This window comes from Phyllobates terribilis, unplaced genomic scaffold (assembly GCF_046119375.1).
Source record: "Phyllobates terribilis strain yellow unplaced genomic scaffold, ASM4611937v1 Scaffold_186__1_contigs__length_3700242, whole genome shotgun sequence".
NCBI classification, from domain to species: Eukaryota; Metazoa; Chordata; class Amphibia; order Anura; family Dendrobatidae; genus Phyllobates; species Phyllobates terribilis.
In genome coordinates, this window is record NW_027362946.1 from 1,789,922 (window position 1) to 1,808,899 (window position 18,978).

Below are 18,978 nucleotides of genomic sequence, written 5' to 3' on the forward strand. Positions count from 1 at the left end.
TTTTCTAGGCTTTAATATGTATTAGGATATACTTTTACCCTGTAGCCTAAGGGGTCAGGGCACTGATACCACTAATAAAGATCTGCTATCTTCGGTATGAGCTATCTATATTAGTACCTATATATAGACAGCGGTATGACTAACCTCTTATATAGCAACTGCTTCTGACCTACCTCATAAGCACCTGCACTTTTATTGAATGCTTCATTGCATTTTAACAATATATTCTTATTTTTTTGGCAGCCCAATTATGTATTTACATCAGAAAATAATCATGTTAATTTGTCTCATGCTCCTCATTAGTGATCCTCTATTGTTTTACTATTAACTGTCTCTGTTTCTGCAATTCATATTTTTTTCCTGTATAAATTATAATTAATACAATTTTGTCATTTTTTCACTATTATATGGGACGCTGACTCAAAGTTTTTCCCTCTTGTTTCTTATGTATGGAGGACTATGTGGGGCCCATTATTCTGTATGGAGGACTATGTGGGGCCCATTATACTGTATGGAGGACTATGTGGGGCCCATTATACTGTATGGAGGACTATGTAGGGCCCATTATTCTGTATGGAGGACTATGTGGGGCCCATTATACTGTATACTGGTTGGCCCACGACTTTGTCAAAGTTTTTCATTTTGGCCCTCTGCATGTTTTGAGCTTTACAACCCTGATATAAAATCATTATGGGTAAATGTACATGAAAATGGCAATAATGCAAAGCTGCTAATTGGACTTTGCTACAAGCCTCCTAATATAGCTGAACACGAAGAGGATAATATGCTGCAACAAATTAAAAAGACAACAAAAACAAGTCATGGTCAAAAGTGTTGGATCCCTTGAAATTGTTCCAGAAAATGAAGTAATTCTCCCAGAAAATTATTGAAATTACACGTTTTGTTATACACGTTTATTTCCTTTGCATGTATTGGAACAACACAAGAAAACAGAGAAAAAAAGGGAAATTGAACATAATTTCACACAAAATAGGCCGGACAAAATTGTTGACATCTTGTGGGTAAACAACTCTGTTTCAAGCATGTGAAGCTTGTTCAAACGCAATTGTGGCAAGTAACAGGTGTGGGCAATATGAAAATCACAACTAAAACCAGATAAAAATGGGAGAAATGGATTCAATCTTTGCATTGTGTACATATGTGAGGCACACTAAGCATGTAGAAAACAGAAAAAGGATTAGAGAACTGTCTGAGGACTTGAGAACCAAAATTGTTGAAAAATATCAACAATTTCAAGGTTATAAGTCCATCTTTAGAGATCCACATGTTCCTTTGTCCAAGGTGCACAGATAATCAATAAATTTACAACCCATACAGTCAAATATGGTGGAGGTTCAAAGGTATTTTGGGGTTGCTTTGCTGCCTCTGACTGTGTGCAAGGCATCAGGAAATCTGAAGATCAGCAAAGGATTTTGGGTCACAATATAGTGCCTAGTGTCAGAAAGCTGAGTTTGCGTCCTAGGTCATGGGTCTTCCAGCATGAAAATGAGCCCAAACATACTTCAAGAAGCACCCAGAAAATGGATGGAAACAAAGTGCTGGAGAGTTCTGACCAGCAATGAGTCTGGATCTAAATCCCATTGAACACCTGTGGAGAGATCTTAAAATTGCTGTATGGAGAAAAATATTAAAATTTGAGAGTCCTCAGTGGTAATCTCTTCAGTTAGCCATTAGTCAGTAAGCTTTCGAGACTACTCAGGTCTCTTCATCAGACAAAGTATAACACAAAATCTGAAGAGTCACATATTTATACATAACAGGGCACAGGAATAATGCAATAGATAAGACAAGTGACGTGAAGCAGAACTATCAGTTTCGGAAAAGGATAAGCAGTTGTGGCCGGAAAAATGTGTGGCCACAAGTAGTTCTATTCTTTTTTTCTTTTTGTGTGGCGATGAGAATTCATCTAAGTTTTTGCCTTGCCTCCCCTACATACAGACCCCCAGTTGGACATTTGCTACATATAATTAAGTACATTACATTAGATGTGATGCAGCTGAAAGTACCTGGGATCTTGTGGTCCTGATGTGAGTTGGGAATCTTTATCTTGTCCATGGTCATTATAAATGGACGGGTTTGACATATACAGTTGGTGAGGATGAATTTTGTAAGTTTCACCACAAAGGTGAAACTATCCTACCGGTCAGTTTGCTTTTCCTCCCAGTACCTTTTCATTCTAAAAATGTTAGGTTTCTGGGAGATTATACTTGTTCCTTTTATTTTTGGTTCTCCTTAGCTTGCCTTCTTTGCCCTATATGAATGTGTTTTTGTTTCTCATTCAGGGTTTTCGTGTTTTACTTCATACTTTCCTTTCCCCTTGTTGATACTGTGTTGCGGCCTCCCCTCTGGTTCCTCAGGAGGTATGAGAAACTCCTCAACGACTTATTAGGGAGTTAGGTCTGTGGTGGCGTTTTTAGTTGTACAGCTAGGGCCTTTCTTGTCTGTACAGAGACTAGTTGGGTGTAGTTGCGGCATTCTCCCCTGTGTGGGTTCTCTGGTGGTTATCAAGATGCGCTTTCTGTTTAAAACATTTCCCACATTTTGAACATAAAAAAGGCTTCTCCCCTGTGTGAGTTCTCTGATGTTTATTAAGATTTGATTTCTGTACAAAACATTTCCCACAATCTGAACATGAAAATGGCTTCTCTCCTGTGTGAGTTCTCTGATGTTTGATAAGAGTTGATTTCTCTGTAAAATATTTCCCACATTCTGAACATGAAAATGGCTTCTCTCCTGTGTGTGTTCTCTGATGGTTGATAAGAGTTGATTTCTTTGCAAAACATTTCCCACATTCTGAACATGAAAATGGCTTCTCCCCTGTGTGAGTTCTCTGATGTATATTAAGATTTGATTTCTGTACAAAACATTTCCCACAATCTGAACATGAAAATGGCTTCTCTCCTGTGTGAGTTCTCTGATGTTTGATAAGAGTTGTTTTCTCTGTAAAACATTTTCCACATTCTGAACATGGAAAAGGCTTCTCCCCTGTGTGAGTTCTCTGATGATTGATAAGAGTTGATTTCTCTGTAAAGCATTTCCCACATTCTGAACAGGAAAATGGATTCTCTCCTGTGTGAGTTATCTGGTGCCTAACGAGACTTGTTTTCTGATTAAAACATCTCCCACACTTGGAGCAAGAAAATCTATTCTTCGCTGTGTGAATTTTTTGATGTTTAAGAAAAGACTTTTTGAGAGGAAAACTATTTCTATATTCTGAATGTGAAAATGTCTTCTTTGCATTAGGAGCAGTTTGTTTTTTAATGCTTATTTTGTGACTTTGATTTTCCATAGTAGTCGGTAATGAATCAGAAGACAGGACCTGTTTCAAAGGATCAGATGACAGATCATTGCAGTGAAGGGATGATGGTAAATCTGGAGTAATGGCATTCACTTCAATTGTATCCTGTGGGATCTGAAAATTATCTGATTTGAAAATTGAAGATGTCAGCTGTCCCTCTAATCTCCTGGTACAGACATCTGCCAATAATAAAACCATTTATTATTTTTTAATAAAAAAATCCTTGAATTTTATATTTTTGAACATTTCTACTTAAATTGTCTGTAAAAAAGGCAAGTTATATTAAAAAATTCACTTATTCACCAGGACAATGACTGTCTAATAGAAAACCTCATAGGATGGACCAGGAGCGTGGTGTTCAACTGTTTGTTCATTCTGCCTCCCAAATATGGAGTAAAAGGCGCAGGCTCTGTCCAGCTACTAAGATTAGGTTTGCTGGTACCTGTAGTACCATCGAGTCCGACAGTATGAGTGTGTGTGTTCTGTCTAGCTGGATTAATCTGCTCCCTGCTTCAGCAATTTGGAAAGCACCACACCCTACTAAAGCTGGAAGCATATTGCCGGAAGCTGCCAGATACAGCCTTGTTCTCCTCTGGGTCAGTCCTCTGTGCTCAGCTCCCGGCTTGTGTATTTGTTTCTGTTGTGACCTCGGCCCGTTTACTGACTACTCGTGTCTTCTGATTTTGTATTTTCTCTATCCTCTTGGTTCTGACTCGGCTACCTGACTATTCTTCTTTCCATCTCAGTCCACCGAATAGCAGGTAACACTGTGGCTCAAGCCTAGGGGTCTCTGTGTAGGTTCAGATCCATGTAGAGGGGTTAAAGGGTGATGAGCAAAGTAATTTGTGAAATCTGTAAACAGGGTAGATAGTGATAAGCCTGTTCATGGTAGCCATCTTTTGAGCATTCCTAATAGCTAAATGTCACTCCTTACCTTCTTAACCTGCCATGTGCCCAAACAGTAGTGTACAACCGTATATAGGGGATTGTCAGATTCAAAAATTCAAAAATAATTTGTAAGGTCCATTTGTTTCCTATTATCCTTTGTGAAGAATTCCAAAATTATCACCACATAAAGTGACACACGTCAGATTTGAAAAATGGGGCCTGATTAGAAACATAATACTGGCTGCAGGAAGAGGTTAAATCAGAGGATTACTGAAGTCAAAAACTGTGAGTATAGACAATAACACATCTACTGAAATGATAAAACTGAACTGTCTGCATCAAAAATAGTAACTAGTGGTGAAACCTCTCTGGGGTAATTAGAGTATGGGGCTCGGTGGCTCTTGGCAATCTAAACTATTGTAAGGGACAATATTTTCTGTCAGATGAGTTTCAAGAAGAAATACTAGACATTTAAAGTGAACTTTTTATAATAGTGCAGAGATGAGGTGTCTTAAATATAGATCTCGGGCATTTGGAAGACGCAATGGAGATCTTTTTGAAAGACTACCAGGGAGTTACAGACTCACATAAGCGAGGCAGGCCGATCCAACCACAATGAAAATACATACAGAATGAACTTGTAAAAAAAGAAAGAATATATAAACATGTAACATCCCCAACAACAACGTATGTATGAAGGGAGAAATCCAACACTAAACTGGAGTCACACTCATTTATGGTTGACCATTTGGGCCGAACAAGCCGGAACCCCGAACACGAACCTGAATTTGAAATGCCGAACAAATTCGCTCAATACTATTTATGATGTGGAGTGAATCCATGAAACCAGGGCTCGAGCCAACACATCTCCAGCAGGCAGGAATAAATGTATATTACAGCCATCAGCCACGCACAGCTTAGAGATATATCATGGCACAGGTGTAATGTTTTCTGTATAGTTTATCACAATCCTGTTTGAAGTTAGTTGGTTTTAAAAGAAATTGAAAAGTCAGGATAAAGGGAAACTCTGTTGTTATTGTACAGAAATTCACACGTGTCCCTCAGTGGTCATTTAATGTTATCGATCAAAAAAGTGAAGTTTGGCCAGAAAGACTGGACCTGGTCTTGTAGGGACCATATGAGCACATTCAGCCGCACAGAAGGGAGAGAAGGTAGATTCATCCAATAAGATATCAGGGATCTAGGAAGCCAACACCATCATTACCCTCTGCTTTCACTTAAAGGCCCATCATAATATTTTTCTTCAAGTGATTTTTTAATTTGTCAGCACAATCTACGTACGCTGACATTTGGCTTTATAGTTTACAGAACTGGGCAGGTAACGGTCAGCGTCTCCTAATCCCAGGGGGTAGGTGGATCCTCCAGGTTGTAAATTCTATAGAAAAGGGCTTTCACAATTTCCCAAAGTAATTTGAATATTTTCGGACGGAGGAGAATGTTGTGGTCTAGCGGCAAAATGGTGATCACACGATTGTGATACAACTACACCACTGATAAAGAAGCCACAGCTGGTGTCTGAAAAGAATCTGTGACTTCTGTGTATTCAGTGGTTACTACTCACCTGGGTAGTCATATGTAGGAATCTCCTCTTTACACCACTCATCACCCCTCACATATGTCTCTGTAGTATTAATATGGGTCAGATCTTCACCCTGAAACAAATATTATAAAAGTCAAAGACAGATGGAAAAGTCACAAGTTTGATCGGCTCTAATCCTGTTATCTCCACCGTTCTCATGACACAAATGAAAAACATAATAATGGTGGATAAAACAGAACTGAAGACATGACCTTTACAGCCGTCTACACATCATAGGGGAGATCTAATGACACCTTCTCTCCATCTACCTGAGGAACATTGGGATCTTCTTGTTTACAGTCCTGTGGAAGAAGAGGACGGGGACATCTCTCTGGTGTTCTCCTCTTACTGGATAGATCTGGAGGAAACACATACAGGGACTGTATTCATTCTTTACATACAGATAATTATAGGCAGTGTGTATTTAGTCCTATTACCTGGTGATGTGAGGGGCTGGGGAACCTCCATCATGATGTCCCTGTACAGATCTTTGTGTCCTTCTAAATACTCCCACTCCTCCATGGAGAAATAGACGGCGACATCCTGACACCTTATAGGAACCTGACACATACAATGATACCGTCATCCCCCAATCCCTTCATAGCGTTACTGTATAATGTCCCAGCATTCCTAGCAGTGTCACCTCTCCAGTCAGCAGCTCAATCATCTTGTAGATGAGTTCTAGGATCTTCTGGTCATTGATGTCCTCATGTATCAGGGGGTGAGGTGGAGGCCCCGTGATTAATCTCTGGTTATGGAGAGACACATTAATAAATCTCACTACAGACATTTCCAGAGTCCTCACCTCTCCAGTTCTGTTCATCTGTTATTCCCATAGATAAAAATGATGTAATGGGACATCATCAGAATCTCTCACCTCTCCAGTAAGCCGGAAGAGGATCTCTAGGGTGAGGTGTAATATCCTCTCCACCATCTTGTCCATCATTTTCCTGGATAAATGAGGAAAATTTTCTTATATAGACGATCGTCACTGAGAGGATCCGGTATTTTAGAGATCTGAATGAGAAAAAGATGAGCTAATGGACCATTTTTCTGCAAACGATGATGCGGAATCCAAAATGTACCACGAGTACCCTTTATCCCTTAATCTGGTGTTCAGGTCTATTGCCGGTATATTAAAATCTGTGACATTCGAGCAGTACCTTCTCAACCATAAAAATTGTCCCTTGGGTTTTCCTCTTTTTATGGGGATAGGGGTGGTGGTTATCCCACTTCAATAGTTTATTAGTGCTTGAAGGTTTCTGGTAGATGAGTGTCCCTAGGGTCCCGTTACAATCCTTCTTGATCAGTACATACAGGAAAGGCAACTAGTAATAATTGGTGTTGGTCTGCTCCTTTAAACAAAATGTACTTTTCAGGTTATATCCCCAGTACCCTCACTTTTCATCCCTTCTTTTGAGGCCCACACAGTCAGACTCTACCGGCCCTTCTCCCTGCGAGTGGCGGTTGTGTATCGCCCTCCGGGCCCCTCCTGTCAGTTTGTGGATCACTTTGCCACTTGGCTTCCAAACTTTCTATCCTATGACATCCCCACCCTCATCATGGGAGACTTTAACATCCCAATAGGCGATTCCCTCTCCCCATCTGCCGCTCATCTTTTATCGCTAACTTCCTCCTTCGGCCTTTCACAGCTTACTAATTCTCCTACACATGAAGATGGAAATACTCTTTGACCTGATCTTCGCCCGGCTCTGGTCAATACATGACTTAACTAACTCTCCTCTTCCGCTCTCTGATCACAACCTTCTTTCATTCTCTGTCAAGAACTGTCACCCTGCTCAAGACACCTCCACTTTCCACACTTATAGAAATATACATGCCATTAACACCCAGAAATTTATGAAAACGGTGCAATCATCATTGGCCCCAATCTCCTCCCTCTCATGCCCTGACGTTGCACTGAAGCATTATAACGAAACATTGCAATGAGCCCTGGATGAAGGCGCAGCTCCTACACAGAGAACAACTCGGCACAGACGGCGACAATCCTGGAACACGCTGCAAACACGTTTTCTCCAGCGGGGCTCCAGGTGTGCCAAACGGCTGTGGACAAAATCTAATCTGGCCGAAGATTTCCTCCATTATAAATTTATGCTTAAAACCTATAACTCCGCCCTTCACCTCTCCAAACAAACCTACTTTAACAACCTCATCATCTCATGGTCCAATAATCCTAAACACCTGTTTGACACTTTTCATTCTCTTCTTAATCAAACAGCACAGTCCCCAACCACCAACCTCAGCACTGACGATCTGGCCAATTATTTCAAAGAAAAAATTGACCATATCCGACAGGAAATTTTCTCTCAATCCCCAAATGTTATGCATGCTCCTCCCTCCCACATTGTATATTGCTCATTTTCTGACTTTGAACCAGTCACGGAAGAAGTGACAAGGCTCCTTGCCTCCTCTCGCTCTACCACCTGCACCAGTGACCCTATTCCTTCACATCTCCTTCAGTCCCTTTCTCCAGCTGTCACCACTCACCTAACTAAAATATTCAACCTCTACCTCTCATCTTGTATTTTTCCCACCTTTTTTAAACACTCCAGCATACATCCATTACTTAAAAAAACATCCCTGGACCAGAACTGTGCTGCTAACTACAGACTTGTTTCCAATCTTCCCTTTATCTCTAAACTCCTGGAAAGCCTGTTCCACTCCTGTCTAATACACTATCTCTCAGATAACTCCCTTCTTGACCCTTTACAATCTGGTTTCTGCTCTTTACATTCTACTGAAACTGCACTCACTAAAGTTTCTAATGATCTACTAACAGCCAAATCTAATGGTCACTACTTCCTGCTGATTCTTCTGGATCTCTCTGTGGATCTACCTCTCTGACCGCTCCTTCACTGTGTCTTTTTCTGGCTCCTCTTCTCCCCTCCCCCTTATTGTCGGGGTTCCTCAAGGATTAGTCCTAGACGCCCTTCTTTTCTACTTATATATCGCTCCTATTGGACAAACAATCAGCAGATTCGGCTTTTAGTACCATCTCTATGCTGATGACACCTAATTATACACCTCTTCTCCGGACATCACCCCTGCATTATTACAAAATACCAGTGATTGTCTTTCCGCTGTCTCTAACATTATGTCCTCCCTCTATCTAAAACTGAATCTGTCAAAAACTAAACTACTCCTATTTCCTCCCTCCATTAACCTATCTATGCCCGATATTGCCATTTCCGTTTATGGCTACATCATTACTCGCCAGCAACATGCCCGCTGTCTTGGGGTCATACTTGATTCAGATCTTTCCTTCACTCCTCACATCAAATCACTCGCTCGCTCGTGTCATCTACACCTCAAAAACATCTCTAGAATCAGAAATTTTCTTACCTTTGACTCGGTAAAAACTCTTACTGTAGCTCTTATTCATTCTCATCTGGACTATTGCAACTCTTTACTTATCGATTTCTCTCTTTCTGAACTTTCCCCTTTCCAATCCGTCCTGAACACAGCAGTCAGGGTCATATTCCTCGCCAACCGACACAACGATGCCTCTTCCCTGTGCCAGTCATTGCACTGATTGCCCATCCAATACAGAGTTCAATATAAACTTATCGCTCTTACCCACAAAGCTATCCACGATTCAGCACCACTCTACATCTCCTCCCTCGTCTCAGTCTACCACCCTACCCGTGCCCTTTGTTCTGCTAATGACTTAAAACTAAAATCCTCCGTAATCCGAATCTCCCATTCCCGTCTCCAAAATTTCTCGCATGCTGCACCAATTCTATGGAATGCACTACCCAGGACAATTCGATTAATTCCCAATACTCACAGTTTTAAGCGTGCCCTAAAAACCCATTACTTTAGACTGGCCTATCACCTCAACATACTTATCTAACTGTCCCAGTTTGGCCCATATTAAAATTTTCTTCAAAATCGTGCTCATACCATCCAGGCACCGAATAGCCTCTGTCTGTACTGTACACATACTGGCTGGCGACCAGTTCATGTAGTGTTATATAGTTACCCTATTTAGTATATTAAGGCAGTATTATACAATATATGTACATTTTACCTTTTGTGTCTCCCCTATTTCCTTACAGACTGTAAGCTTGTGAGCAGGGCCCTCACTCCTTTTAATATCTGAGTTATGCTTATTCTGGAAAGTCTGTATTGTCTGTATAAGTCCCCCCAAAAAATTGTAAAGTGCTGTGGAATATGTTGTCGCTATAAAAATAAAAATTATTATAATAAATTCAGATGTAAATCTAAGGCCCACTCTAATGATGTTGAGTTCCCCGACAAATTAAAAAGATTGTTCACTCGTCCCTGACCAGGTGATAAAAATGTAGTCAATATATTTGTACCATACCCCAATATATGGATGCCATCACTTATGATCATCCCTGAATATTGTGGCTTCCTCCCACCAGTCCAGGGATAGGTTAGCATATGAGGGAGCACAGCGGCTCCCCATCGCAGTACCCCTGAGCTGGTGGAAGTACTTCCTGTCAAAAAGAAAGAAGTTATGAGTAAGAGTGAATTTTAGAAGATCCTCCATGAAGTCATTATGTCTGCTACACTCTATTGATCTCGATTTCAAGAAATGTCTTACTCCTCTAATATCATCCTCATGTGGTATATTACTGTACAAAGCCTCGATATCTAGTAAGGCCTGCTCCCCTACATGCCTGTATACAAGCTCGAGGGTCTATATGTAGGGGAGCAGCCAAAGGGAAAACCATTTTCCAGACGGATTATTCCAACTGTAAAATCTCAGGTGGTACTGGGGGAACATTATACTGTGGGGGGAATCATACATACTGCATAAGGGGAATAATGGGGACATTACATTGTGTGGGGGCATCATACATACTGCATAAGGGGGTATAATGGGGGCATCATACATCCTGCATAAGGAGTACAATGAGGGCATTACACTGTGTAGGGGCATCATACATCCTGCATAAGGGGCATAATGGGGGCATTACACATCCTGCATAAGGGGCACAATGGGGGCATTACACTGTGTGGGGGCATCATACATCCTGCATAAGGGGCATAATGGGGGCATTACACTGTATGGGGGCATCATACATACTTCATAAGGGGCATAATGGGGACATTACATTGTGTGGGGGCATCATACATACTGCATAAGGGGCATAATGGGGGCATCATACATCCTGCATAAGGGGCACAATGGGGGCATTACACTGTGTGGGGGCATCATACATCCTGCATAAGGGGCATAATGGGGGCATTACACTGTGTGGGGGCATCATACATCCTGCATAAGGGGCACAATGGGGGCATTACACTGTGTGGGAGGCATCATACATCCTGCACAAGGGGCATAATGGGGGCATTACACTGCGTGGGGGCGTCATACATCCTGCATAAGGGGCATAATGGGGGCATTACACTGTGGGGGGCATCATACATACTGCATAAGGGGCATAATGGGGGCATTACACTGTGTGGGGGCATCATACATACTGCATAAGGGGCATAATGGGGGCATTACACTGTGTGGGGGCATCATACATACTGCATAAGGGGCATAATGGGGGCATTACACTGTATGAGGGCATCATACATACTGTATAAGGGGCATAATGGGGGCATTACACTGTGTGCGGGCATCATACATACTGTATAAGGGGTATAATGGGGGCATTACACTGTGTGGGGGGCATCATACATCCTGCATAAGGGGCATAATGGGGGCATAATACATCCTGCATAAGGGGCATTACACTGTGGGGGGCATCATACATCCTGCATAAGGGGCATAATGGGGGCATTACACTGTGTGGGGGCATCATACATACAGCATAAGGGGTATAATGGGGGCATTACACTGTGTAGGGGCATCATACATCCTCCATAAGGGGTATAATGGGGGCATTACACTGTGTGGGGGCATCATACATCTTGCATAAGGGGCATAATGGGGGCATTACACTGTGTGGGGGCATCATACATACTGCATAAGGGGCATAATGGGGTCATTACACTGCGAGGGGGCATCATACATCCTGCATAAGGGGCATAATGGGGGCATTACACTGTGTGGGGGGCATCATACATCCTGCATAAGGGGTATAATGGGGGCATTACACTGTGTCGGGGAATCATACATCCTGCATAGGGGGCATAATGGGGGCATTACACTGTATGGGGGAATCATACATCCTGCATAAGAAGCATAATGGGGGCATTACACTGTGTGGGGGCATCATACATCCTGCATAAGAGGCATAATGGGAGCATTACACTGTGTGGGGGCATCATACATCCTGCATAAGTGGCATAATGGGGGCATTACACTGTGTGGGCATCATACATCCTGCATAAGGGGCATAATGGGGGCATTACACTGTGTGGGCATCATACATCCTGCATAAGGGGCATAATGGGGGCATTACACTGAGTGGGGGCACCATACATCCTGCATAAGGGGCATAATGGGGGCATTACACTGTGTGGGGGCATCATACATCCAGCATAAGGGGCATAATGGGGGCATTACACATCCTGCATAAGGGGCATAATGGGGGCATTACACTGCATGGAGGCATCATACATATTGCATAAGGGGCATAATGAGGGCATCATACATCCTGCATTAGGGGCATAATGGGGGCATTACACTGTGGGGGGCATCATACACACTGCATAAGGGGCATAATGAGGGCATTACACTGTGTGGGGGGCATCATACATCCTGCATAAGGGGCATAATGGGGGCATTACACTGTGTGGGGGCATCATACATACTGCATAAGGGGCATAATGGGGGCATTACACTGTGTGGGGGCATCATACATACTGCATAAGGGGCATAATGGGGGCATTACACTGTGGGGGGCATCATACATACTGCATAAGGGGCATAATGGGGGCATTACACTGTGTGGGGGGCATCATACAACCTGCATAAGGGGCATAATGAGGGCATTACACTGTGGGGGGCATCATACATACTGTATAAGGGGCATAATGGGGGCATTACACTGTGTGGGGGGCATCATACATCCTGCATAAGGGGCATAATGGGGGCATAATACATCCTGCATAAGGGGCATTACACTGTGGGGGGCATCATACATCCTGCATAAGAGGCATAATGGGGGCATTACACTGTGGGGGCATCATACATACTGCATAAGGGGCATAATGGGGGCATTACACTGTGGGGGGCATCATACATCCTGCATAAGGGGCATAATGGGGGCATAATACATCCTGCATAAGGGGCATTACACTGTGGGGGGCATCATACATCCTGCATAAGAGGCATAATGGGGGCATTACACTGTGGGGGCATCATACATACTGTATAAGGGGTATAATGGGGGCATTACACTGTGTGGGGGGCATCATACATCCTGCATAAGGGGCATAATGGGGGCATAATACATCCTGCATAAGTGGCATTACACTGTGGGGGGCATCATACATCCTGCATAAGGGGCATAATGGGGGCATTACACTGTGTGGGGGCATCATACATACAGCATAAGGGGTATAATGGGGGCATTACACTGTGTAGGGGCATCATACATCCTCCATAAGGGGTATAATGGGGGCATTACACTGTGTGGGGGGCATCATACAACCTGCATAAGGGGCATAATGAGGGCATTACACTGTGGGGGGCATCATACATACTGTATAAGGGGCATAATGGGGGCATTACACTGTGTGGGGGGCATCATACATCCTGCATAAGGGGCATAATGGGGGCATAATACATCCTGCATAAGGGGCATTACACTGTGGGGGGCATCATACATCCTGCATAAGAGGCATAATGGGGGCATTACACTGTGGGGGCATCATACATACTGCATAAGGGGCATAATGGGGGCATTACACTGTGGGGGGCATCATACATCCTGCATAAGGGGCATAATGGGGGCATAATACATCCTGCATAAGGGGCATTACACTGTGGGGGGCATCATACATCCTGCATAAGAGGCATAATGGGGGCATTACACTGTGGGGGCATCATACATACTGTATAAGGGGTATAATGGGGGCATTACACTGTGTGGGGGGCATCATACATCCTGCATAAGGGGCATAATGGGGGCATAATACATCCTGCATAAGTGGCATTACACTGTGGGGGGCATCATACATCCTGCATAAGGGGCATAATGGGGGCATTACACTGTGTGGGGGCATCATACATACAGCATAAGGGGTATAATGGGGGCATTACACTGTGTAGGGGCATCATACATCCTCCATAAGGGGTATAATGGGGGCATTACACTGTGTGGGGGCATCATACATCCTGCATAAGGGGCATAATGGGGGCATTACACTGAGTGGGGGCACCATACATCCTGCATAAGGGGCATAATGGGAGCATTACACTGTCTGGGGGCATCATACATCCTGCATAAGGGGTATAATGGGGGCATTACACTGCGAGGGGGCATCATACATCCTGCATAAGGGGCATAATGGGGTCATTACACTGTGTGGGGGGCATCATACATCCTGCATAAGGGGCATAATGGGGTCATTACACTGTGTGGGGGGCATCATACATACTGCATAAGGGGCATAACGGGGTCATTACACTGTGTGGGGGGCATCATACATACTGCATAAGGGGCATAATGGGGTCATTACACTGTGTGGGGGGCATCATACATACTGCATAAGGGGCATAATGGGGGCATTACACTGTGTGGGGGGCATCATACATCCTGCATAAGGGGTATAATGGGGGCATTACACTGTGTGGGGCATCATACATCCTACATAAGGGGCATAATGGGAGCATTACACTGTGTGGGGGCATCATACATCCTGCATAGGGGGCATAATGGGGGCATTACACTGTATGGGGGAATCATACATCCTGCATAAGAAGCATAATGGGGGCATTACACTGTGTGGGGGCATCATACATCCTGCATAAGAGGCATAATGGGAGCATTACACTGTGTGGGGGCATCATACATCCTGCATAAGTGGCATAATGGGGGCATTACACTGTGTGGGCATCATACATCCTGCATAAGGGGCATAATGGGGGCATTACACTGTGTGGGCATCATACATCCTGCATAAGGGGCATAATGGGGGCATTACACTGTGGGGTAGTAAAGGGGTCCTGTACTATGAGAACAATACGTTTCCTCCCTTCCTGTCTCCATAGTTGGGTCGTATGTATCTATTACAGGGAACAGAACAAAAACCTTATGATTCTTATAAAGGGGCAACACAAGACCCCAAAAGAGTCTCCGTGCTGAAGGGGTTAATGCCCCCTGCGCCCAGTAATGGGGGGTCTCCACATACCTCCACCTGCAGAGCCGCCACCACATATATGGCTGCTCTGTGTGCACAGGACCTGTGATGAGGTCACAGGAGGGGAGGAGTCAGGGGTCACATGATCAGGGGCCTCAGTGGATGCAGGACTCTGCTGTGCTGGTTGTCATGGTGCTGGATGAGCTGAAGTTTATGTGTGGGGTCAGGAGGGGTTTACAGTGTGGATGTAGCAGAGCCGTGTGTGTACGAGGTGTACGGAGCAGAGCCGCGTGTGTACGAGGTGTACGGAGCAGAGCCGCGTGTGTACGAGGTGTACGGAGCAGAGCCGCGCGTGTACGAGGCGTACGGAGCGGAGCCGCGTGTGTACGAGGTGTACGGAGCAGAGCCGTGTGTGTACGAGGTGTACGGAGCAGAGCCGCGCGTGTACGAGGTGTACGGAGCGGAGCCGCGTGTGTACGAGGTGTACGGAGCAGAGCCGCGTGTGTACGAGGTGTACGGAGCAGAGCCGTGTGTGTACGAGATGTACGGAGCAGAGCCGCGTGTGTAGGAGGTGTACGGAGCGGAGCCGCGTGTGTACGAGGTGTACGGAGCAGAGCCGCGTGTGTACGAGGTGTACGGAGCAGAGCCGTGTGTGTACGAGGTGTACGGAGCAGAGCCGTGTGTGTACGAGGTGTACGGAGCGGAGCCGTGTGTGTACGAGGCGTACGGAGCGGAGCCGCGTGTGTACGAGGCGTACGGAGCGGAGCCGCGTGTGTACGAGGCGTACGGAGCGGAGCCGCGTGTGTACGAGGCGTACGGAGCGGAGCCGCGTGTGTACGAGGCGTACGGAGCGGAGCCGCGTGTGTACGAGGCGTACGGAGCAGAGCCGCGTGTGTACGAGGCGTACGGAGCAGAGCCGCGTGTGTACGAGGCGTACAGAGCGGAGCCGTGTGTGTACGAGGTGTACGGAGCAGAGCCGTGTGTGTACGAGGTGTACGGAGCGGAGCCGTGTGTGTACGAGGTGTACGGAGCAGAGCCGAGCGTGTACGAGGTGTACGGAGCAGAGCCGAGCGTGTACGAGGTGTACGGAGCAGAGCCGTGTGTGTACGAGGTGTACGGAGCGGAGCCGTGTGTGTACGAGGTGTACAGAGCGGAGCCGTGTGTGTACGAGGTGTACGGAGCAGAGCCGTGTGTGTACGAGGTGTACGGAGCAGAGCCGTGTGTGTACGAGGTGTACGGAGCGGAGCCGTGTGTGTACGAGGTGTACAGAGCAGAGCCGAGCGTGTACGAGGTGTACGGAGCAGAGCCGTGCGTGTACGAGGTGTACGGAGCGGAGCCGTGTGTGTACGAGGTGTACAGAGCGGAGCCGTGTGTGTACGAGGTGTACGGAGCGGAGCCGCGCGTGTACGAGGTGTACGGAGCGGAGCTGCGCGTGTACGAGGTGTACAGAGCAGAGCCGAGCGTGTACGAGGTGTACGGAGCAGAGCCGTGCGTGTACGAGGTGTACGGAGCGGAGCCGTGTGTGTACGAGGTGTACAGAGCGGAGCCGTGTGTGTACGAGGTGTACGGAGCGGAGCCGCGCGTGTACGAGGTGTACGGAGCGGAGCTGCGCGTGTACGAGGTGTACGGAGCAGAGCCGTGTGTGTACGAGATGTACGGAGCAGAGCCGCGTGTGTAGGAGGTGTACGGAGCGGAGCCGCGTGTGTACGAGGTGTACGGAGCAGAGCCGCGTGTGTACGAGGTGTACGGAGCAGAGCCGCGTGTGTACGAGGTGTACGGAGCAGAGCCGCGTGTGTACGAGGTGTACGGAGCAGAGCCGTGTGTGTACGAGGTGTACGGAGCGGAGCCGTGTGTGTACGAGGCGTACGGAGCGGAGCCGCGTGTGTACGAGGCGTACGGAGCGGAGCCGCGTGTGTACGAGGCGTACGGAGCGGAGCCGCGTGTGTACGAGGCGTACGGAGCGGAGCCGCGTGTGTACGAGGCGTACGGAGCAGAGCCGCGTGTGTACGAGGCGTACGGAGCAGAGCCGCGTGTGTTCGAGGCGTACGGAGCAGAGCCGCGTGTGTACGAGGCGTACGGAGCAGAGCCGCGTGTGTACAAGGCGTACGGAGCAGAGCCGCGTGTGTACGAGGCGTACGGAGCGGAGCCGCGTGTGTACGAGGTGTACGGAGCGGAGCCGCGTGTGTACGAGGTGTACGGAGCGGAGCCGTGTGTGTACGAGGTGTACGGAGCCGAGGGTACGGAGCGGAGCCGCGTGTGTACGAGGCGTACGGAGCGGAGCCGCGTGTGTACGAGGCGTACGGAGCGGAGCCGCGTGTGTACGAGGTGTACGGAGCAGAGCCGCGTGTGTACGAGGTGTACGGAGCGGAGCCGCGTGTGTACGAGGTGTACGGAGCGGAGCCGCGTGTGTACGAGGTGTACGGAGCGGAGTCGCGTGTATACGAGGTGTACGGAGCGGAGCCGCGTGTGTACGAGGTGTAAGGAGCGGAGCCGCGTGTGTACGAGGTGTACGGAGCGGAGCCGTGTGTACGAGGTGTGCGGAGCAGAGCCGTGTGTAAGAGGCGTGCGGAGCGAAGCCGTGTGTACGAGGTGTGCGGAGCGGAGCCGTGTTTACGAGGCGTGCGTAGCGGAGCCGTGTGTGTACCAGGCGTACGGAGCGGAGCCGTGTGTGTACAAGGCGTACGGAGCGAAGCTGTGTGTACAAGGTGGAGCCATGTGTACGAGGCGTACGGAGCAGAGTCATGCGTGTGTACGAGGTGTACGGAGCGGAGCCCCGTGTGTACGAGGTGTACGGAGCGGAGCCACGTGTGTACGAGGTGTACGGAGCGGAGCCGCGTGTGTACGAGGTGTACGGAGCGGAGCCGCGTGTGTACGAGGTGTACGGAGCGGAACCGCGTGTGTACGAGGTGTACGGAGCGGAGCCGCGTGTGTACGAGGTGTACAAAGCGGAGCCGCGTGTGTACAGAGGTATACGGAGAGGAGACGCGTGTGTACAGAGGTGTACGGAGCGGAGCCGTGTGTGTACAGAGGTGTACGGAGCGGAGCCGTGTGTGTACAGAGGTATATGGAGAGAGAGGAGCTGCGTGTACAGAGGTGAGTCGCGCATGTACGGAGAGGAGCATGTTTGACATGTGCTGAGCGGAGGGTTTATTCGATAATCTTGTTCTGCCATTTGGATTCTCCAATGCACCAACAGGATTTTACAACTTTCTGAATTATATTTCGCTGATAACTTTGGGGGATTTGTTGTGATTTATCTTGATGATATATAATTATTCTCCTGATCTGGATTCTCGCCAGGAACATGTCCGTGTTGCATTAGAAAGGATGATGGAAAAATTCTTTATTTGGTAAATTTTTGAAAATGTATTATTTCTGTGCAGGAAATTTCATTCCTGGGGATCATTTTATCAGCTGATGGGTTTCAGATGGATCCTGGGAAGGTGAAAGCCATAATAGTCACCTGAAAGGGTTGCAATGTTTTGTAGAATTCATCAACTATTATAATAAATTCATTAGGGGTTTTCTCAGATTGTTGAACCTCTTACTGACCTCACACGTACGGGGCGGATATCAATGTTTGGCCATCAGATGCTATTGGGGCTTTTGAAAGATTGAAAGAGTGCTTTATGTCTGCTCCTGTTCTAATTCAACCTGATCTCCAAGTAACATTCATTGTTGAGTAGTGTTGAGCGAGTATGTTCTATTAACCCTTTCGCCGAGTATTCTCGGGCCGAGCTCCGAGTATTTATAGCTGCTCGGTGATAAGATTAAATCACTCCCGTGTGCATGATTTGCAACTGTTTGACAGCTTTATTACATGTGAGGAATGTCTATTTCTTACACATTCCTCACATGTAATAAAGCTGTCAAACAGTTGCAAATCATGCACACGGGAGCGATATAACCTTATCACCGA

The 18,978-nt window shown here is 46.5% G+C and overlaps 2 protein-coding genes across 2 annotated transcripts in view; both read right to left on the minus strand.

Moving 5' to 3' along the window:
- Positions 1 to 15,171, minus strand: part of LOC141212807 (uncharacterized) — a 67,895-nt gene extending 52,724 nt beyond the window's left edge. Inside the window, exon 1 of the mRNA XM_073665113.1 lies at positions 15,111 to 15,171. The gene's annotated coding sequence lies outside the window, so the exon portion shown is untranslated. The remainder of the gene's footprint in view (positions 1 to 15,110) is intronic.
- LOC141212801 (uncharacterized) overlaps positions 974 to 18,978 on the minus strand; it is a 330,767-nt gene continuing 312,762 nt past the window's right edge. Inside the window, exons 3-7 of the mRNA XM_073665108.1 lie at positions 6,451 to 6,555; positions 6,245 to 6,368; positions 6,077 to 6,165; positions 5,790 to 5,880; positions 974 to 3,498 (exon numbers count right to left, since the gene is read on the minus strand). Of these exons, the coding sequence (XP_073521209.1) occupies positions 2,474 to 3,498; positions 5,790 to 5,880; positions 6,077 to 6,165; positions 6,245 to 6,368; positions 6,451 to 6,555 (1,434 nt within the window). The 3' untranslated portion in view covers positions 974 to 2,473. The remainder of the gene's footprint in view (positions 3,499 to 5,789; positions 5,881 to 6,076; positions 6,166 to 6,244; positions 6,369 to 6,450; positions 6,556 to 18,978) is intronic.